Source organism: Terrapene carolina, unplaced genomic scaffold (assembly GCF_002925995.2).
Source record: "Terrapene carolina triunguis isolate 2854851 unplaced genomic scaffold, T_m_triunguis-2.0 Scaffold210, whole genome shotgun sequence".
Taxonomy (NCBI): domain Eukaryota; kingdom Metazoa; phylum Chordata; order Testudines; family Emydidae; genus Terrapene; species Terrapene triunguis.
Window position 1 is genome coordinate 40505523 of NW_020664561.1, and position 23118 is coordinate 40528640.

A 23118-nucleotide genomic window follows, 5' to 3' on the forward strand; every position below is an offset into this window, starting at 1 on the left:
TGAGCCATTATCAGTTAGATAAGCTTTTGTGCCTTATGTCAGGTCAGAATAACCAGGACAAAGTTATCACAAACATTACAGCACCAGAAACTTCTAGAAAATAAGGATCATCAACAATTTCCCTTATGAATTAAATATTTTGTTTTAAAACGACCCTTTAAAAAAAACACCTGTTTTGAAAGTTATTTTCAAAAGGTATAAATGGCTCGGGTGGAACGATCAGAGTGGGAATATGCCAACGATACCTTCAGTTCAGAATAAAATGTCAACAGCATCAGAAAAAAAATGTTTGAGTAACTTGATAAAAAGTTGATAACTCAACAAAATTCACCCCAGCAGTGCCCACCAGTTAATAATTCTTCTTCTATAAAAGCAGCATGTTCCCCTGAGAGCTTCTTTCACCTTCATCATGAGGAGAATCATACTGGCACTGGTGTTCACTTTTGTGGGTAAGTTTCTTTCTTCCAATAATACTTGGCTGGGATGTTCAGAGGGGGCCTGAAAAGATTAGGGACCCAAATCTCGTTGACTTTCACGTGAGATGGAGCTGACCTCCCTTAGGCACCTTTTAAAGCCCTAGTCACAAGCTTTATTGGAGTTTTATGGATAAGTCAGTATATTAAATGTGAAGTCAAAATAGTTGTTTTCAGTGTCTCACATATCCATTTGATTTTTTTCCCCACAGGGAGTCAGAAATATGACATTGGTAAGTCTACTGCTCATTTTTAATTAGTGAACCTAACTCTGCCATCATATGTACTGGTACATCTCCCACTGACGTCTCCTGTTTTTCTGGTGGTAGAATCGGGCATGTGACTTTTTGTTGCAATGATGACGATGAACTATAATGTCACAAAAATGTTAGCACAAGTAGATATTTCAACTACTTTTTTTTATTAGAACCTGGTTTTAGTAACAGCAAGACCTACTTGTACAGCTATGAAGGCCTCATTCTGCATGGTCTGCAAGACAGAGGATTGGCAAGAGCTGGGCTGAGGCTGACATGCAAAGTAGAGATCAGTGGATTGTCACACAACTATCACATGCTGAAGGTAAATGACAATGTATATGAAGGAAAGCAAGCAAGCAAAGGAAGATGCATTAAATAGTAATGGAAGTTATAGTAATACATCCAGGCTTATGTAGTGGACTGGCAGCCAGAGAACAATTAGAATCCTAGGACCCTGTTCTTGGCTCTGATATGACCACATACAAAGGGCCTGTAAAGCTGGTGTAACCAGTCAGTTAAGGATTTCCCCCGGCATGGGGAAATCCCCAGGTAGTACAGAGTCAGTGTGTTCAGCTGTATACTCCCCCCTCCCAGTTCCAAGTGCAGGTGCTCAGCTAAGGAGGTGGCTGGGGAAAGAGGGCATGACTCAGTGTTGTAGTGCTGCTGCTGTCTTTGGCTGCCACAATGCAGAGCTATTGCAGACTGTTTCAAATTAGAGCAGCACTAAGGCTGCTCTTAGTTGTGTTAGGAGCTGACTGGTCTCTGGGTGGCCCCAGGATGTGGTGGTGAATGTGGTATAAAGTCTTCTTTGCCACCCACCAGGATTTTGTACCTAGCCAGATCTAAGAATTGGCCTCTAGCTGATCCTGTAAGTTGCTGAATGCCCCTGTCTCCTGATGGTTTTGCTGGAATCTGAGGAGTTCAGAGCACTCAGCACTCCACAGCAGTAGGCACCCAAAAAGTTTTGAAGAACTCAGATTGCTTATGGAAAATTACAGGTATGGAGTAGATCCTACTACCATAGAAATCAATAGCAAAATCCCCATTGATTTTAATGGAAGCAGGAGCAGGCACCAGATTTATAGATGCTTTTCAAAACAAAGTTACATAATTTGCTTGAAGCCTGTATTCACATATTTACCCTGAATGCTTGAAAAATACCAGAGGCATTTGTTAAAACAACTGTCCTTGCAAATACTTTATCAGACAAACATGACGTTTTAAAAAGAAAGTTAATAAAAATTCAAGAATGAAATAACCCCATTTTGTCATATTTTTTCCATAGCTTGAGAAAAGCTGAATGCTGTAGATAAAATGTCACACCTGGTTTTATTGTTTAGCTTAATTTTTATTCAGAACTGGAAAATTACAACAATACTATCCCAGCTCTAGGAGTGTTCCTATTCATTCGAAAAAATACATTCAATGGTTTAAAACATGGCAAGAGAAAAGGGGTCTAAGCATCTAAGCAAATGGAAATGAGACAAATGTGGGGAAATATATATATATATATATACACACACACTGCCAGAATTTGGCCCAGAAGCTATTTTTCTTTGTTACATTTACTGTAACAAATGGATTTGTGCCACACCAACATAATTTATGATGTACCTCACTGTACGATAGGATAATGATAACACAAGGAAAGATCTGAATGGAAACAATATAATATCTGTTAGAAATATTTATTCACTTTGCTAAATTCTGATCATGGTTATACTGGAGACACCCAGCTGAACTCTTACGCGTTTCACTGGTGTAAAAGAAACCAAAAATTGACCCTAAATGTCTATTGTTTCTGTAGCCCTGTCTTTACATCAGTGAGGGCAATGTGCAAGGATTCTGAATTACAGAATATTGAAGTAGGTTAAAATGACAAAGGGGCAGTCCACACTTATCAGCAGTCACTAATCAAGGCTTAGAATAAAATCAGAATTATATATAGGAGATGTCCTGTTTTTACAGCCCCCTTCCCGCCACATCTCTAGATTACAAGCAAGTACTTGTAAAATTAAACACCTTTTATAGGCTGCTAGCACTATAATTGGTTCACACCTCCAGAGGGAAGGGCATAATATCTGTGCTGGTGGGAACCAGAGATCCTTCCTCCTCCCCTATTAAAAACAATGGTCCTCTCATTCTCCTAACCAATGATGTTTTTGTGCTGCAGTGGCCAGCAGCCATAATTCTAAACATTTGTATATGGAGGCACACATAAGCAGTGTTTCTGCTGCGTTTCCCAGAACACTTTGTGTGAAAGCTGATTGAAGCTTTGGGGATAGGGAAGGTATTTCCCTCCCTAGCAGATGGTCTGTGTAATCAGGGTTTTCACTCTCCACTTGAACATTCAGATGGCACTACCAGGTTTGTGGGACTAATGAAGGTTGCATGATTTGTTTTATTCTCTGTCAGAACTTTGGGTAGGCAGAAATCCTTTGTGGAAATTGTGTCTTGACAGCCTCATCCCAGACCCAAGTACAGGAAAGGAAAGGAGACAATTTTATGCAATGTTTGGACAAGTGGCTTTGTGATGGAGCTCAGATTCTTCTCTTGGGGAAATATTTTTAACTGACAAAAATTTTGACAGGTGTGTTGTCTGTATTTTGTTCTCAGATCCTATCTCCACAGCTGGATGAATACAATGGAATCTGGCCCAGAGATCCATTCACTCGATCTCCCAAACTCATCCAGACAATTTCATCATGCCTCACCCAACTCTTTAAGTTTGAATACAACAGAGGGCAGTTTGGGAACATTTATGCCCCCAAAGATACTCCTGTCACATGTGTTAACCTAATGAGAGGGATTATGAACATGTTGCAGATAACTGTCAAAAAGTCACAGAATGCATATGACTTGCAAGAGGTTTGTTTTTCCTTTCTAATTCTACTTTGCCATAAGAACAAACATTCATTTTTTATTATAATTTTATTATATATTTTGGTTCAGATACAGTTTCCAGGAAGGTTACTTGTTCACCTGCTCCTTGTCCTGGAATTAAAGTCTGTTTCAAATGAGAAATGCAATTAAGCTCTATCAATCTCTGTAGGCCGGGATTGGAGGTGTCTGCCATACAAGGTACATTATCCAGGAAGACAAGAAGAGTAATCGAGTCACAGTATTCAAAACCAAAGACCTCAACAACTGCCAGGATAAAGTGCTGAAGAACATTGGAATGGCTTACATCCGCCCTTGTGCTACCTGCCCACTGGTATGGAACATATAAACCTATAATGCCAAATTAACTGCAGGCGTATACACATATCACTGAACTGATTTAAACAGAGATGGAGTATACTCATTTCAATGGTGAATTTGGCCCATTCATAATAAAGCTGGAGTTAAACAATGGTCTGTTCTCATTTACTATGAGTTCTTTGCCCTTTTAGAAAGAAAAGATCATAAAAGGAACAGCTGCATTCACCTACAAAATGAAATACACAGATGCTGGCACCCTGATCACACAAGCTGTGTCCCAGCAGGTCTATCAGATCTCCCCTTTCAGTGAACCTGCTGGTGTTGCTGTCACGGAAGCAAGGTAGGCCTCAGCCATTACACTGTAAATGAGTATAATGATCAGAACTGGGAGAATACATTTAAAATACATTCACCAAGGCTTTGGGAATAAAACAAAAATGCTGCAACTGGATGGTTCTTTCGTTAGTTTTTGGCATTCAGAGGAGTGATCTGGCCTTACGTGTCTCTGCCTGTATCTAAGTTTCTTCTCTGTAATTAATGCAGCCCAAATTGCTGTTCGTGGCATTTCACTTTTGCATAGGGTACATGCCATGGGTAAGTAAACCGAAATATCTGAGAAATGTAAATATCAGTAAGATGCTGTTAATACTAATGTCTCCTCGGTTTGCCTTGTTAAAATGATAGAGAAGCTGTGAGGTTTAAATCTAAACTTTTTACTGTAAAAATGTTCATGTTGTTGCAAGTTTCATACACGCTCATATTGTACACTTGATATTTTTAGCCAGAGATCTCCATGTGTTTACAAACATCAGTTAAGCCTCCCAACACCCTAATGGCTTATATAAATAACCAACATGGAGTGACTTGTTAATATTCTTACTGAACAGTTTGTGAACAATCTGCAAATGTAAAATGATAACCTCAAGAAATTTCAATGATTTTGAATAATGAATAAATTTGAGAATTTTCTGATCCATTTGCAGACAATGTGAAATTATTGTTGGGAGTCTTTCATTCAGCTATAATATCCACTCGATTTAGCTTAGACAAATGGAGCACCCGAAGTAAAATGTTATGCTACATTTCACTCTTTTCCTTGCAGGCAAGAACTTACTTTGAATGATATTAGAAACAGTCAAGCAAGCACATCAGAAATTCAGTTGCAAAACTATGGAAGTCTTCGTTATGATTTTGCAAGAGAACTACTCCAGATGCCAATTCATCTAATAAAGATGAAAAATCCTAAATCACAGGTATAAGATGCTTAATATTTTAGGCTCTTTCATTATTTATAAAGGATGGAAGATCAGCAAATTATTTCAGACACTTAAGATATCTTGTAATCCCTTCTGCCTTCTGTTTTTGTATCAGATAGTAGAAATACTGCAACAATTAATTCAGCATAATCAACAAGGGTACAATAGAGAAGCTCCAGCCAAATTCTTAGAACTTATACAGCTTTGTCGTGTGGCAACGCCTGAAAACCTTGAGTCTCTTTGGAAACAATGTGCCGATAAACCTCAATATAGGTAATTGACTGTATCACTCTCAATCAACACTTCTGAATAGAGAAATTCTGACAATGAAAATCATAGATGCCTCCTCTTGTTTACAGGCGCTGGTTATTGAGCGCAATCTGTGCAGCAGGAACTACTGAGACATTCATGTTCCTTAAGCAAAAAATTCATAATGAGGACCTCAGCTATTTGGAATCAGCTCTGACAATCGCTCTCGCCTTCCATTTATCCGAAGCTGATGATCACACTTTACAAGCTGTAGCAGTGAGTACAATACATAGGATCATTCCTCATTCTGTTGTCTTGTAATTCTTCTACTAGAGAGACAAGGGGGGGGGGCAGGGGTTAATATATTTTACTGGACTATCTCCTGTTGGTGAAAGAGACAAGCTTTCAAACGACACAGAGCTGCTCTTCAGGTGTAGGACAGGTACTCAGGGCAAGTCTACACTTAAAATGCTGCACTGGCACAGCTGCATGAGTGCAGCTGTAATGCTTTAATGAATTCGCTCTACGCTGATGGGAGAGAGCTCTCCCGTCGGCGTAGTTAATCCCCCACGAGAGGTAGTAGCTATGTCGGCAGGAAAAGCCCCCCCACCGACATAGAACTGTCTATGCTGTCACTTAGGTTGGTATAACTACATCAGTCAGGAGTGGGGATTTTTCACATCCCTGAGGCCTGGTCTACACTGGGGGGGGGGGGATCGATCTAAGATACGAGAATAGCGTAGCTGAAGTCGACGTATTTTAGATCGACTTAGAATCACTTACTTCGCATCCTCACGGCGCGGGATTGACGGCCACCGCTCCCCCGTCGACTCCGCTTCCGCCTCTCGCCATGGTGGAGTTTCGGAGTCGACGGCAGAGCGATCGGGGATCGATTTATCCGCGTCTACACTAGACGTGATAAATCGATCCCCGATAGATTTATCCTGACGTACCCTGAGAGATGTAGTTATACTGAAGTAATGCTGCAGTGTAGATCTGCCCTTATTGTCATGCTAAACACAGGGTGGAACAGATTGTTTACCAGAAGTAGTTACATTCTAAGAGACTATTCAAAGTGAAGTGTCCAGTTAACATCACTGCAGCCATAGGATAGCAACATTATGAATTTAAGCTCCCAGGCTTGTCTTTTGAAGGTGCTGTGCAGGTTTCCTTTAAGGACGAGAACTGAGGGGTCAGATATGGAGTGATCATTTTGTGAAAAGTGTTCACCCACGCCTGATATGGTGTTTTTATCTTTAAACATCTTTCTGTTTGAGTTCATTTGAGAATGTAGTGATTGTCTAGTTTCACCCACATAGTTGTACTGGGGCATTTAGTGCATTGGATGAGATACACCACATGTTGTGACAGGCATGTGTAAGACCCATTGATCTTGAAAGATGTGTTGTGGTTTTTTTTATCATTATAGCAGTGGAGATACATCTGCAGGTTTTGCATCTGTTATGGCAGGGTCTGGTGCCGCTTTAGTTGGTAGGACCTGATATATGTGGAGCTTGCTTATGATGATGAGCTTGGAGAGACTGGGCAGCTGTTTGAAGGCCAGAAGAGGTGGCCTGGGAAAGATTTCTTTCCAGATGTGGTCCCCATCGAGTCTGGATTGTAATTGTTGAATGATACCCTGTATGGGCCCCAGTATGGGGTGGCAGGAAACAACTAGGTTTGCACAGTCAAAGCAGGTGTTTTTTCTGTATTGAAGCAGATTCTCTCGGTGTATTTGGATGGCCTGTCCCATGATGTGATCTACTTCTCTGGGGGAGTGTCCTTGTATGGTGAAGGCGGTTTTAAGTGTGTTAAGGTGTACATCCTGGACTTTCCCCTTAGAGCATATTCTGTGGTATCTGAGTCCCTGGTTGTAGATAACAGATTTCTTGGTGTGTTTGGGGTGGTAACTGGATCTGTGAATGTAGGTGTGGTGATCCGTGGGTTTCTTGTATATAGTTGTCTATAGGATTCCATTGTTGAAGCTGATCGTGGTGTCCAGGATATTGGCGTGTGGTGTAGTGTCCATGTGGTGAGTCCTCCTTCTACTAGTAGGCCACAATCCACTTTTATTAGTGAATTTACACAATGATATGTGGTGGATATGACATATTTCCTCTTTAAAGCAGTTCACTGTAAAGTTATGGGTAATTAGAAAAATGTTGATATTTTGATGAAATTTTTCAATCATTGAAAATGTTTAAACACCTTGGATATTTGATGATAGCTGGTCAAATCCCCCCCAAAAATCTATGAAAATTTTTATCATTTTTTTCGGCCAAAAATAGAAATGTGGACAATTTAGACCCACTCTGATCATTAATGTGTGAGAAAAATTAGTTACCGTCAGTAATATCACAGCAACTTCACATCCTGGTCATATGTCTGAAATTGTTACAAGTCTGATTTCTTTTTACTGAAAATACCTAGGAAAATCCAAGATAGTTTCTGGTTTGTTCTAATAGGTAAGGTGAACATTCAACTAAATATGATTTTTACTGGATACCAGTATTAAGATGTGCTGCTTCTTACTTCTGCAGGATCTAGTGACCAGCTTCCGAATTCAGAAAGCTCCTATGCTTCGCAAGCTTGCTTACCTGGCATATGGTTCCATGATAAACAGATATTGTTCTGTGTCATCATCTTGTCCTAATAAAATTCTTCAGGTGAGTGGGTTTTATTTCAGATTTTTTAATACCTGAAGAAATTTCAGAAACTGCCTCTAGGTTAGTTCCCACCTAGTTGAGTGTAAATCAGGACAATGGAGGTTTAAATTCCATCATTTGCAGCTGTGATCAACTGCAAAATCACAAACAAAATTAGAAGGTGAGTAGAAGCTCTTTGAAAAACCTTAACCGTTCAGAATTTTGAATGCAAGTGGTGATAGTCCATAAGGAAAATGGATTCTCTAAACAAGTTGAAATTGAATTTACAATGAGTGGCAACTTGTAGGATTATAATAAGAGTACTATGGTATATGTTCCTGTACATGCTACTACATTGTTACCATTACTCCTCAATGCCACTATAAATGAAGCTCCAGACATATCCCAAGTCATGCTCCTAAAATGACCATCTTAAGAAGAAACTTCATGATTGTACACTGTCCCCAGATCTTCTCTGATCATTGTCTTCAGACTATGGAGGTCTATTCCTATGTTCATAAGTACCAGAGTACTGAGATGGATGGTCTGTTGACATCAGAATGTGTTTAAACCTTGAAAACCAGCACAAAAGGGCTAAACAAAGGAAAGCCTTTACAAAAGTAATCTGTCCTTGTCATATGGGTCAATCCTACCCAATGAATCTGGGAAGCAGAAAACATTCAGATGAAGTTATGAGAATATAGGGGAACACATTTAGCAACGCCTAATGGAGATTGCCAGGGGTGTTGTCAATACTGAATTTGGTGCCTGTTTTATGGGGCTCTGGAAGCTGCAATAGAATCACTGAGAGAGTCACCCTCTCTGTGAATTCCCCCAGGGCTCAGGGGCCAGGCTGGTGTGGGAAGGTGCAATTTGCAACTCCATGGACGGGTGAACAGGGATGAACCTGGCCCAGCTATAACACAGGGAAAGTTACACTAGTCAGTGAGTGCTACTTGCTGTTTTCTATATTTGGCACTATGGTAATGAGAGCCTGGGAGTGAAATGTGCAAGGTTCAGCTCAAAGAAGAGAGCAAAGTCTTGGAGCGAAAGGCTTTTTATTCCCTGTGGGCAAGGATGGCAGTGTGTACACGCGAGATTATTATCTGAATTAACAAAGCTACACATTCTTGCTTTGTTTGCAGCCCCTCCACGACCTTGCAGCCGAGGCAATCAGCAAGAACCATGAAGATGACATGGCCTTGGCTCTGAAAGCCATTGGCAATGCAGGAGAACCAGCCAGTATCAAGCGCATCCTGAAGTTCTTGCCAATATTTTCACCTGCCGCGATGGCTTTTCCAGTTAGAATTTATATTGATGCTGTTTTGGCCTTGAGAAAAATAGCCAGGAAAGACCCTGCAAAAGTAAGTGAAACTATTGTTTAAACAAACTCATCGGACATAAAGAATACAGGATGTAATGCAGGTCAAGTCAGTGACACACTGTTTGTGAACTCAGTATGTAATATCAGATACCCAAGGCCAGATTCTCAGCATAGCTCCATTGACTTCAGTGGAACTACACTGATTTACCCCAACTGAGGATCTGGTTTGCATTGTTTAATGTTGTACCTCCTAGACCTGTAATGCTGCTTATGTACACAATTAAAGACTGCTCCCTCTGACCTTGGTCTCATTGAAATCAAGAAGAGTTTGGCCATTGACTGCAGTGGAAGTAAGTTTGAGCCCAAAATAATTTGCGACCGATACACCATATTGTGGCTATATGAGACTTTAAAATTAAGACAAGAAATGGTCTTATTTTAATTCAGAAGGAGTAAAATATTGTTAAATCATTTTAACATGGCTCATGACATGGGTTCTCAAAAATGGTTCCATTCACCAGGTTTGTTGATTGTTTTGTCTCTAGCACTGCTAGGAAATGTACTAGGGGTAGATTCCCAGCTGGTATGAAGTTGCATAGGCCCACTGACACCAATGTGCCTATCTATTGCAATTTATACAGCTGAGGATCTGCCCTTAGCTCTTCACATATATATGGCTGGACATAAATAATAGATTAATGCATAAGATGAAAGTTGATCAATGTGAGGATAAATAAAAAATCAAATAAAAGTGTATAATCAGTATTACAGGCATTCCTGATTGTGTGGTTGCTGTGCACTCAAAGCTCACACTGACATCAGTGGGAATTTTAAGTAGAAAAGGACTGCGGGATCTCATTCTAAAAAGTAAAACTATAAAAATGTAATGAGGATAGGCACTTTCTTGTTTTTTAGGATTCTTTATGAGAATTATAAACTACAGATGAAAAAGAATACTGTTTCCTATACCATATGTTGTGATCTTTTATGAACTTAAATAATACAGGGGAGAGAGTGTGTGTGTTAATCCACTGTCTATGTGTCTGTCTGTGCCTTTATACCATGCTCATTACTGTGGTATCTAAGTGACTACAATCTATGTACGGAAGTCCCACTGATAGCAAGTAGTGTAAGCAATGGTGAATACAAATTACTTTGATCCTTCCCTAATTGCACACACTATACTCTCCCTGATGTCAGTGGGAATTAGGTCATCCTAAACTGCAAGACTGGGCATATTATTAATGGCAATTCCCCCCCACTTCTGTTCATTGTGCCCCAACAATACTTATCTTTGTGCATCAGTGCCTACGTTGCAAAGACGGCCATACTTTCAGTTTTATCCTCCCTCAATATGTGTGGGTGACTCACCAGTGCAAACTGCATTCTTTTAAAGGGAGAATACACCCTAAGAAGTTATCAGGATCTGGAAATGTGTTTTTTTCCCCCTCCAGGTACGGGAAATTCTTCTCCAGATCTTTGTGGACCATTCACTTGCTCCTACTGTCCGAATGATGGCTTGTGTTGTCATCTTTGAAACTAAGCCTGCTCTTCCTCTCGTAACAACTATGGCCAATGCTCTGCTAACGGAGAGCAGTTTGCAGGTCGCCAGTTTCACATATTCCCATATGAAGGTTTTGGCAATAAGCAGGATCCCACAGCTCTATAATGTGTAAGTAAAAAGAGAAGTAAAACTTTCCATTGTAAGTAGTGATTTCCATTACAATTTTCTAAGTATAAATGCAAAGTGAATTCAGTTATTATGGAGCATTATTATTCATTTTACTTAGATCTGCTGCTTGCAACATTGCCCTTAAACTACTGAGCCCAAGACTTGACAGGCTGAGCTATCGGTACAGCAAGGTTATTCACATTGGTGGTTATTACCGTGAGTACCAGATATGCTGTGGAACTGCTTTGGCTAATACTATATTCTTAGAAAATTCCCATAGAAAAGCTATGAAATGCCCTGAATTTCAACTGAAATCCTGCCATTGGCAGTGGGATTTGTCCATTCCTGCAGTAGGAAAAACTAAACTGCAGATGTCTCAGGATCTATGGAGAATACTATGGATCTCTAGACTTCAGCTATGGACTGAGGTATTTGTATAGAGACCCAATATTCCTCAGACCTGCCGCCTCACCTCCCAGAATGGACATGATTCTAAATTCTCCCCTCAGAGAGACTTTGTATATGAAGATTGGGCAACCCATAGAAATCAATGCTGACAGACTCATTTACATGATTACACACATATGGTGACTATACCTTATGTGCACAAGATATCATTGGACACTACAGTGAAAACCAAATCTCTGCTGTATTTTGATTTCTACTATAGCGAAATATAGAGCTGGCGCAATTGGAAGAGTCTATCTCATGAACAGTCCAAGCAGTATGTTGCCATCTGCGATAATTATGAAACTGAGAGGTTACTATGCAAATACCGCAACTGATTTTGTCGAGGTAAATATTACATTTAGAATAACAATCAGACCTATACAAATATTTCTCATGGAAGCCTTCTGGATGGACTGCAGCATTTCACCACAGCCCTGAATAGGGGCTGGTGCAGAGGGAAGGCTTGGGGAGGGAGTCTGATTGCATTTGTCCTTGGCCCTCTTGGCCTATAGACTCTGATGAGAGAGGCTATGAAAGCATTCAGTATGGAATAAAATGTAACAAAAGTAAAGGAAATCTCAGAAGGCTCACTGAATATCTGTCTGTAAACCTGAACCATAACTGCCTATCATATATATGTGTAAAGGTTATATTAGGGATTTCCCGCTACTCGTTGAGCCAGATCCATTACTAGATACACAGATGTAATTTTATTGACTTTAATGGAGTCACGACTGCTCATGACAGTGGTTAAATCTGGTGCTCCATATTTTCTCTCTCCATCATTAATAGTTTTCTCATGGCTTTCACCTAGTAAAGACTAATTTTTGATACTCCTTCACTCTCTCTGTTTTAACTGTGTCATATTCTGGTCTGCCTGATTTTATTTGTTTTGCATAGGTGGCTCTCCAATCACAAGGCCTAACAGAGCTCGTCAGGAAACAGAACATCCCCTTTGCTGAATATGACACATACAAAAAATTGAAGGTGCTTGGGAAAACGGTATGTGTATTCTTTCTTCACATCTGTTTGAAATATATTACTGGAATGCCTGGTACTGCATTTCTTACCCAGCCGAAACTCCCACGGAAGTGTCAGTGAATGAGGAGTACATGAGTAAGCCCCAAATGACATATCTAGACATACACTGCAAGCTCTTTGGGATAGGCACCATCTTTTCACTGTATATGTGTCAGTGCCTAACACAAGGGTGCCTTGATCCTAATTGGTGCCAGTACAGATGATGATGATGGTAATAATGCAAAAATTAAAGTGCATGTTAACATACAATATATCAATTTTCTTTAAAAAATGATTGTTGTATAGGATTGTTTTCTTTATGATGTAGCCCACTGTTTACCACGGTCTTTACCCAGGTGCTACATGGGCAAATTCACAGTGAGGTCAATGGTAGTTTTGCCTGAATAAGCCTAGTAACATCCTCAGGATTTGACCCAGTATTTGTTAATACAGTCCTATATATTAAGCAACATTTTTTCTCTAGCTTCTGGGATGGAAGGAACTGCCTCCTGAAAACCCACTCATATCAGCCTATGTAAAAGTATTTGGCCATGAGCTCGCCTTTGCTGATGTCAACAAGGAGCTCATTCAACAGACAGTGAAGGTATTGATTGCTCCTATTTTTCTGTTTTGTCTGAGGGGCTTCACAGTTTCCTCCCTGCCCCTCTGTTCCCTCCACTTAACCTTCTGGATCTTTGTCCCTTTGTAGGCTCTGACTGAATCATCAGATAGGCACATGTTAGTGAAGAACGTGATCAATCAAATCCAAAGAGGCATTGCAGGACAATGGACACAGGCAATATTGGCAGGAGAAGTTCGGCACATTGTCCCTACCTGCGTTGGCCTGCCACTAGAACTCAGTTTATATAGTACTGGTCTGATACATGCTGCAGCCAACGGTGAGTTTTGAAAAGCATCATTTAATGGTTTCACCTCAACACATAGGAATTTCAGAGTTCTAATCCCTGGTCTAACATTAAATCCCTCTGTAGTCTTGGCATATCGCCTACCTTCTTTGTCTCAGGTTCCCGATTTCTAATATGGAGGTAGTAATACATCATTACGTCATACGTGCTGTGAGAATTAATTAGCTGGGTATAAATGCTGCCCTTGAATACAGGTATGTAACTCCTGATTCATTTTAGTGGGCACTACAAGGGTAAAACTGGGCCCTTCTTAATTCTGTAAAGTGTTTTGAAGATGAAATGGCGCTACCTAAGTGCTAATTATTATTATTTTAACAAAACTGTCAATTTGGAACTCTTAATTTATTGTTTTGCCTTTGCTATAATTCTTTTCTATCTCTTACAGTTGGTGTAAATATGTCCCCCTCTTTATCTGGCAGTTTTAAACCTTTGCAGTTCTTTGATGCCAATGTGCAACTTCATGCTGATATCAACCCAAGGTGAGGAAAACTAGGATATATATGTATATAAATATGATGGTATGGTATAATTTTATTGGCAGGGATTTGGGATAGCTGAATTATTCACGAGGGTGAAGCCATGTGTAAGTTATATAGGTCAATCCAAATAGGTGCTGTTAAACCTTTTATTCCATACTACATCATGTTCTAGACTTGCCACATACATTACAGAGCATTAAAAAAAATATCCTGGAATTATGGTTTTTTGTGCCTACACTGCTGGGTGACTTAGTCATCATTAATCCAGTTGTACAGGCCTCAGAGCGAACCATATAAATATCTCTAAACAAGACATAAAATAGCTTTTCTATGCCTAAAAAATGTCATGTTATCCCAGACCTTGCAGTGCTATCAGTGTGTGCTGGATCCAAATTGGGATTCTACTACTTCCCATAAAGCTTCTATTTCTGCCCCTTCAGGGATGAGTGATATCAGATGTAAAGTCATGACATTTTACATAGAAAAAAAGCTGCTACTGGTGCAGCACTAAATATGGTCATCCTGGGCCTCAGGCTAGTGTAATTTTTTTTTTGCGGGGGAGGGGAGTGGGGGGGAGAAGAAATATTTTTGGAGCTAGTTGTTTTTTTAAAACTAGCAGCTGTTTGAAAGAGCTCAGGGTTTTCTAATATTAGAATAAGAACTGGGGTGATGGATTAGAAGTGAAGAGGGCAGGTGAGGAGGTCTAACAGTCCATGTTAAATTCATTTATCACATGACTCTGCAATTCGTCACATGGATCTCACCTCCACATTTGTGGTATATCTCTTTGTCTGTCAATAGATTGATTGACATTTTCCCTCTTATAGCAGCAAACTCTGATTTCCAAAAAAGATATTTATATACAGGGAATTCTACATTTGAAAGTGTGCTTTCTAAGTATATATTTATCAATGTATATGGTTATGCATGTTTGTATTTTCCGTCTCTTTCAGCATATACACGCATACAGTGGCAATGATGGGAATCAATACACAGTACTTTCAGAGTGGTCTTGAATTTCATGCCAAGTTCCGTGCCAACATCCCAATGAAATTTTATGCCAAAATAAACATGAAAGATAAAAGTTTGAAGTTTGAAACAACTCCGTGCCACCAGGAAACTGAGCTAGTGACTGCAAGGTACAGCAGTTATATTTACTTTGTTTACTTTCAAATACGGTGACCAGATGTCCCGATTTTATAGGACCAGTCCCGATATTTGGGGCTTTTTAAAATATGGGCTCCTATTATGCCTCACCCCCGTCCTGATTTTTCACACTTGCTATCTGGTCACCCTAGTTTTAACTCTTCTGTACAATTGATGGTGAATTACCTATTATAAAATGTTAAAGACACGGCTTTTTGCTAAGACTTTGCTGTAGTAGGATAGTTATAGAATGCTAAATATTTTCTTTTGTTCACCATGTTCAGGATGTATTTTTTTGTATTTCACTTTACTGGCAATTTCAGTCCTCTGTCATTTAATGGCCCTCATCCTGAAGTCCTGACTCAGGCAAAGAAGCCATTGAGGATTTTGCCTAAGTAAGGACTACAGAATCAGGCCCAGTGCACTTCTGGTGGTTAAATACAAGTTAACTCGTAGAGTAATTGCCATTATTGCACTTCTAAATGCCCCTGCCTTTATAATCCTTTGTTTGGCTCATACAGAGCTGAACTACTCTAACATTTTATTTAGTTAATAATTGTTATGCGCTCATGCTGTTAGCATCTAGAAATATGAAACCGATTAAATGGGACTGTCATATTAAGCAACATACTGTATCGACTCTAATTAACCATAAATAGCCCACTGCAGAGCCATTGTTCATAACATGATGTGTCTTGAACTGTACTCAGCAGGGCAGTAAATTTAAGTTCTGGAGGGCCACTTGAGAGAAGGAGTTCCATAGGTGGGACCTAGACTGAAAGTGCTCTACCTCCAATCCTCAAGTCATCACAGCTACAGAATGTCCTCAAAACACATCAGTTCATCTCAGCAGTTTTGGTGGGACTTAGGGAGAGAGACAATCTCTAAAAGAGCCAGATCCAAATCATGTAGGGCTTTGCAGGATAGAACCAACACCTGATTTCAACCAGAAGCAGATGGGGAGCCGGGGCAGTACATGGAGAACAGTTGTAGTTTGCATTTCACTAAGTAGATGAAGGGCAGCGTCAATGACAGCTCCATTTAGAATGTATTGCAGTTGTCCAATCTGGACATGACAAAGGCAGTATCTGTGGCAAGGAGAGGTCATAGATTACCTTTATTATCCACAGATAAAACAAAGTACTCTGAGCCACTATGGTTACATGGGAATCCAACAGTAAGAGAGAGCCCCCAACAAACTCAAGGTTGTGAATGTCTTTTGAAAGGGATGAGTAGACTCCACCAACAAACAGAGCAGTCAAAACCCTTGTTATTTCTTCAGATTGCTTTCTTCTGCCAACTACCATCACCTCTATCTCTTCTGGATTAAAAATAGCAGGCCTGTGAAAAATCAGAATAAAGTATATTATTGATAGAGCCATTTACAAGTAGTGTATTGTGCCTATCCCCACAGGACTAAAGTTTATGCTATTTCAAGAAATGTGGAAGAGATAACTTCAGCAAAGAGATCTTCAGTTCTACCAGAAGAAGCTGTATCGGATGTCTCTGAGCAACGTTTTAAATCACCAGAAAGGACTTCAATAAATGGTGCCATGACGGTAATTAACACTCCTGTATTTGTATATTATAGATAGATGGATAGATAATGGATGGATAGATAGATAATAGATGGATAGCTAATGGATAGGTAGATAGATGGGTGGATAGATGGATGGATAGATAATGAATAGATGGATGAACAGATAGATAAATAATGGATCTGATTTTCAGAAATGCTGAGCTCCCATAACTCCTGTTGAAATCAATGGGACTTAGGTGTTCAGACCATTAAAATCATATACATTGCTGCCGTAGAATGTAATGGGCCAAGTGATGGAATTTTTACTCTTGGTCTTCTCATTCCTCTCATTTCTGTGCAGAGTAGATCCTAAGTGTGCAGATCTGGCTGTTTCTTCACAGTAGGAGGGATCATCCATATCCATGGGGCTCTCTTCCTCTTCCCAGTACCCCATAGAGAGGCTTCCCCGGGACATCAGATCCACGTGGAAGGTGTAGGCCTCAGGAAGGATGGAGAGGGCAGGGAGCAGGATGTGCATTTTGCTTCCCAAGCCCTGTGGGAATCAGTGCAAATGGTAACAGAGCCCCAGGCTCTGCTTTGCTAAGTGCCCTTCATGCTGGGAATCCCCTTTAAGAGTGGGCCAGCTGCTGCTTGGGAGTCCTGCACCAGTTTTGAGTCACTTTTGCTTCCCCTCCAATTCCCCTTAAACCTGCCATGTTTCTGTTTAATGCAGCAAAGAACAGCTTCTGACGGGATGTCTGAGAAATATTCCTATGGCCCAGAAGAGGAATTTCACCACAGAGCTGGAGGAAGATCTTATGCACGAGTCTTTTGTAGCAAATTACATAGTTTGGGTTGCCAAACCTGCCTTAATCTGCAATTACGAGATGCTGCTTTCTTAAAAGATACATTTCTATACAGATTGGTTGGAGAGCATGAAATCAAATTAGTTTTGAAACCAGGTATCGTATTATGCACAAAAATTTCCATTTATCCACATCAGTACAACTAAAGCAGTATATCCCTTAATGCATGTGTCTGGTGTTTAGTCCGTACAGATGCTGCTATTGACAAAATACAGCTGGAGATTCAGGCAGGATCCAGAGCAGCTTTCAGAATAATCCAGCTGGTAACCCCAGTGTCAGAGGAAGATGATGATTCAACTCCAGATGACTTGGTTCAAACAAAACTGAAGAAGATCCTAGGAATTGAAAGTATATTTAAGGTAATTGACTTGGTTTGAAATGAAAGATAATTGAACAACAACAAAAAATCCCAAAACAAAATAAATGGTCCTACAAAATTAGAGGGAAAGCTGCAGAAAAAAACAGAGTTTGATTTAGTTAGAACTATAAATATTTTCTAAAGAGTAAGAAAAGTATATGCTGCAGGGACAGTGTCAGGTAGTTTAGGCTTGTTAAACTAAAAAGGAGGGAAATAAGAGTTAAAAGCCTAATCAAATCAGACCTATTCAGTATCTTATTATTACATTTCAAATAAAGAAGTTGTTTGTTGTTTGTTTCGGTTTTCACCAAGGTTGGTCGTGATTTGATGTCTAATGTAGTGAATGCCAGTGAAAATGAGGTAGGATCAGAAGAGGTTAAAATAGGGAAAGAACAAGTTAAAAATTGCTTGGACAAATTAGATGTCTTTAAGTCACCAGGGCCTGATGAAATACATCCTAGAATACTCAAGGAGCTGACTGAGTAGATATCTGAGCCATTAGCGATTATCTTTGAGAAGTCATGGAAGATGGGAGAGATTCCAGAAGCCTGGAAAAGGGCAAATATAGTGCCCATCTATAAAAAGGGAAATAAGGACAACCTGGGGAATTACAGACCAGTCATCTTAACTTCTGTACCTGAAAAGATAATGGAGCAAATAATTAAGCAATCAATTTGCAAAAAGATAATAAGGTGAAAAGTAACAGTCAGCATGGATTTGTCAAAAACAAATTGTGTCAAACCAACCTGATAGCTTTCTTTGACAGGGTAACAAGCCTTGTGGATGGGGGGAAGTGGTAGATGTGGTATATCTTGACTTTAGTAAAGTTTTTGATACTGTCTCACATGACCTTCTCATAAACAAACTATGGAAATGCAACCTAGATTGAGCTACTATAAGGTGGGTGCAAAACTGATTGGAAAACCATTCCCAGTGAGTAGTTATCAGTGGTTCACAGTCAGGCTGGAAGTGCATATTGACTGGGGTCTCGCAGGGATCAGTCTGGGTCTGGTTCTGTTCAATATCTTCATCAATTATTTAAATAATGGCATAGAGAGCACACTTATAAAGTTTGCAGACAATACCAAGCTGGGCAGGAGGATAGGATTAAAATTCAAAATGATCTGGACAAACTGGAGAAATGGTCTGAAGTAAATAGGATGAAATTCAATAAGGACAAATGCAAAGTACTTCATTTAGGAAAGAACAATCAGTTGCATACATATAAAATGGGAAATGACTGCCTAGGAAAGAGTACTGCGGAAGGGGATCTGGGGGTCATAGTGGATCACAAGCTAAATATGAGTCAACAGTGTAACGCTGTTGCAAAAAAAGTGAACATCATTCTGTGATGTATTAGCAGGAGTGTTGTAAGCAAGACACGAGACGTAATTCTTCTGCTCTACTCCACTATGATTAGGCCTTGACTGGAGTATTGTGTCCAGTTCTGGGCACCACATTTCAGGAAGGATGTGGACAAATTGGAGAGAGTCCAGAGAAGAGCCACAAGAATGATTAAAAGTCTAGAAAACATGACCTCTGAGGGAAGATTGAAAAAAATGGGTTTCTTTAGTCTGGAAAAGAGAAGACTGAGGGGGGGACATGATAACTGTTTTCAAGTACGTAAAAGGTTGTTACAAGGAGGAGGACGAAAAATTGTTTTTCTTAACATCTGAGGATAGGACAAGAAGCAATGGGCTTAAATTGCAGCAAGGGAGGTTTAGGTTGGACATTAGGAAAAACTTCCTCACTGTGAGGGTGGTTAAGCACTGGAATAAATTGGCGAGGGAGGTTGTGGAATCTCCATCATTGGAAATTTTTAAGAGCAGGTTAGACAAACTCCTGTCACGGATGGTCTAGATAATTAATCCTGCCACAAGTGCAGGGGACTGGACTAGATGATCCCTCGAGGTCCCTTCCAGTTCTATGATTCTATATGAAACTTTCCCTCTCAGTGTTTACAATTCAAACATTGCAGCATTGTGCTAGTATATGGTGAGATACAGAATGTGAAATTGACTAGACCCCAAAGGGAGCTGTGCTACAAAGGAGGATGGGAATCAAGGGAGCAGTGTGGAGATCTTGGGCCTCCAGAAAGCTTCTCCTGTGTCCTGCGGATATCCTGCATCTGAAAAGCTAGGTTTATGGGGCAAAGTGCCCTGTTCGTCAAGAGGCAGGGCTAACCCTGCCAAATGATTTGGAGGAAGAATCACCAAATCTCCTGTACTTTAGATGGATTGTTTCCAACATAAGGGAATAGGAGGCCTGAATGTTTTCCTCATGACACATAATATATAATTCCCAAAGCAATGAAGCTATTATTCCTGGAAAGTCAAGAACATGCAAGTGGCTTTAAATTCAATAACATTGCACTGACTATGATAGGAAAATGATTCTCGCTAACTGATATAATTCTTCGAAGTAACATTTGATTGGACTTGCAGGCTGCAAACAGAAGTGCACATCAGCATCTTAAGAAGCAGGCCGCCAAGAAAGATAAAGCCAAAATTGCAGAAATTAGCACAGATCCAGCTGCTAAGTATCAATCCAGCTCATCCTCATCATCGTCCTCATCATCATCTTCCTCCTCCTCCTCCTCCTCTTCTGTTGGTGACAAATACAGGAATACAGACACGAAAGACAAAACATGGCAACCTAGACAAAGGGAAGGAAGCAGCAGCAGTAGTAGTCGTGGTGGCAGCAGCAGCAGCAGTAGCAGTGACAGTGACAGTAGTAACAGCAGAAGCTGCAGTAGCAGTGAAGAGGATCATGCTGCAAACAAAGAACTGCAAGGGAAAAGGGACAAACCAGTGAGGAGCTGTAGCAGCAGCAGTGACAGCGAGTATTCCAAACAGCAGGTAACTCATTCAGACTCTTTTAGGTCTGTATGAATTATATTTCTGATAATAATTACGTTACTTTATGCACTTTGTTATCATAAATCAAGAAATTATGCATTATGAATTAATGATATAGGGACCAATTCTGCCCCGTCACAGGAGTAACTTCATTGACTTGAATGAGAGTTACACTCACATAACTGAGGGCAGAATTAGACCCAGAGAGTCCAGTGGCACTAGTACAATTTACTCTTACTTCTCTGTTTGTACAATGGCTGGAAACTAGAAGCATATGGAGCACTGTGCAAAGTAATAAAAATATATTGTACAAATTAGAGGATTGGGCCAAAAGAAATCTGATGAGGTTCAACAAGGACAAGTGCAGAGTCCTGCACTTAGAACGTAAGAATCCCATGCACTGCTACAGACTACGGACCGAGTTGCTAGGCAGCAGTTCTGCAGAAAAGGACCTAGGGGTTACACTGGACGAGAAGCTGGATATGAGTCAACAGTGTGTCGTTGTTGCCAAGAAGGCTAACTGCATTTTGGGCTGTATAAGTAGGAGCATTGCCAGCAGATCGAGGGACATGATCATTCCCCTCTCTTCGGCATTGGTGAGGCCTCATCTGGAGTACTGTGTCCAGTTTTGGGCCCCACACTACAAGAAGGATGTGGAAAAATTGGCAGGAGTCCAGCGGAGGGCAACAAAAATGATTAGGGGGCTGGAGCACATGACTTATGAGGAGAGGCTGAGGGAACTGGGATTATTTAGTCTGCAGAAGAGAAGAATGAGGGGGGAGTTGATAGCTACTTTCAAGTACCTGAGAGGGGGTTCCAAAGAGGATGGATCTAGACTATTCTCAGTGACAGCAGATGACAGAACAAGGAGTAATGGTCTCAAGTTGCAGTGGGGGAGGTTTAGGTTGGATATTAGGAAAAACTTTTTCACTAGGAGGGTGGTGAAGCACTGAAATGGGATATCTAGGGAGGTGGTGGAATCTACTTCCTTAGAGGTTTCTAAGGTCAGGTTTGACAAAGCCCTGGCTGGGATGATTTAGTTGGGGATTGGTCCTGCTTTAGCAGGGGGTTGGACTAGATGACCTCCTGAGGTCTCTTCCAACCCTGATATTCTATGATTCTATGATTGCTCTCTGCCATCATGGTGATAGATTAGGTGATCTAATATAGATCTTTTCCATCTCTAACTTCTGAGATTCTCTGAGTCACTCAGATTTGAGTGTTACGTATATTTTATTACTGAAATTCTTATCTAATATTTTGCCATATTTTGTGCTGCATCTTTTCGAGCAGTAACCCAAAGCAGCTTTTATGGGAGTTACTTCCACTTCTTGTGTATTTTCACAGGCTGATCCAGAAATTTATCAGTATCGGTTCACATCGGCACACAGAGAACAGGTACATTTTCTGCTCTTTGCATGCAGGGCCAAACACTGGTTTCACTGACCTCAGGGGGGGAGCAGGATTTGGTCCACTGAGAAGAAAAGTGTTAAAAATAACTTGTGGAACCACCTTCTGTGAACTGTCTTGTAAGTCACTTGATTAAGGATGATTCTTCAATTGTTGCAGTATCCAAGAAAGAAAGTCCCAAGCAGCAGCAGTAGCTCTTCTTCCTCCAGTTCTGGTTCTTCAGAGAGTAGTGATGAAGGCAGCTACAGAGGAAGTGCTCAGGTGGGTGTATTCAACAAGAAACGAAAGCAGGTGAAAACTTTGTCAACACTGCCACAGATTTCCATCTACTGTAACATTCTGATACTAGTAAAGGAAAGATATAATTAGTGAGTTATTATATTAAATAATATATAAATTATTATAAGAGTCTACATATAACTCTTTCTTGCCAGTATAGAAGTACTGTGCCTTGGGTTGTTATGAATAGCTCTTACTACTATGTCCAATAAGGGTGGGATAACTGAACCTAACAGATATGCTTATACATGATGAATAGTGCATTACTAAGTGAGTAGTCCCATTAAAATAAATGGGACCACTTGTGAAGTGCTACTCAACATGTATAAAAGTATCTGAATCAGGCCTATAGCAATTTCTGGTTTGTGTTGTCAGCGGATTGCATCCTGTACTGCTTAGGTCCTGATTCTGTGGTCCTGATGCATGTTTAGTAGTGCCTTTCTCTGCAGGTGGTTCCATTCATGTCAACAAGGCCATGGGTAAAATTTTCAAAAGCACCTAAGTGATTTAGAAGCCAAAGTCCTATCTTCAAAAGTGACATAGACATTTAGGAACCTATGTTCCACTGAAAATTAATGGGACTTAGGGACTTTGGAATTTTTACTCTATGTGCATAGTCAGGGACTATACAATCAGGGCCGGCTCTGGCTTTTTCGCCGCCCCAGGCGAAAAAGCCTCCGGCCGCCCCCCCCCGCGGGGGGGGAGGGGGGCGGCCGGAGCCCCGGGGGGA

At 40.4% G+C, this 23118-nt stretch overlaps 1 protein-coding gene across 1 annotated transcript in view; it reads left to right on the forward strand.

Annotated features, from left to right (window-relative positions):
• Nucleotides 1-383: 383 nt before the first annotated feature.
• The window catches only part of LOC112107728 (vitellogenin-2-like), a 34757-nt gene continuing 12022 nt past the window's right edge, over nt 384-23118 (forward strand). The window contains exons 1-25 of the mRNA XM_026655638.1: nt 384-449; nt 686-706; nt 901-1052; nt 3347-3598; nt 3783-3944; nt 4123-4271; nt 5034-5184; nt 5303-5460; nt 5547-5712; nt 7977-8102; nt 9227-9445; nt 10860-11077; nt 11196-11293; nt 11748-11872; nt 12428-12529; nt 13032-13151; nt 13257-13446; nt 13859-13952; nt 14906-15091; nt 16513-16657; nt 17351-17579; nt 17667-17842; nt 20286-20699; nt 22047-22097; nt 22269-22370. Of these exons, the coding sequence (XP_026511423.1) occupies nt 410-449; nt 686-706; nt 901-1052; nt 3347-3598; nt 3783-3944; nt 4123-4271; nt 5034-5184; nt 5303-5460; nt 5547-5712; nt 7977-8102; nt 9227-9445; nt 10860-11077; nt 11196-11293; nt 11748-11872; nt 12428-12529; nt 13032-13151; nt 13257-13446; nt 13859-13952; nt 14906-15091; nt 16513-16657; nt 17351-17579; nt 17667-17842; nt 20286-20699; nt 22047-22097; nt 22269-22370 (3846 nt within the window). The 5' untranslated portion in view covers nt 384-409. The remainder of the gene's footprint in view (nt 450-685; nt 707-900; nt 1053-3346; nt 3599-3782; nt 3945-4122; nt 4272-5033; nt 5185-5302; nt 5461-5546; nt 5713-7976; nt 8103-9226; nt 9446-10859; nt 11078-11195; nt 11294-11747; nt 11873-12427; nt 12530-13031; nt 13152-13256; nt 13447-13858; nt 13953-14905; nt 15092-16512; nt 16658-17350; nt 17580-17666; nt 17843-20285; nt 20700-22046; nt 22098-22268; nt 22371-23118) is intronic.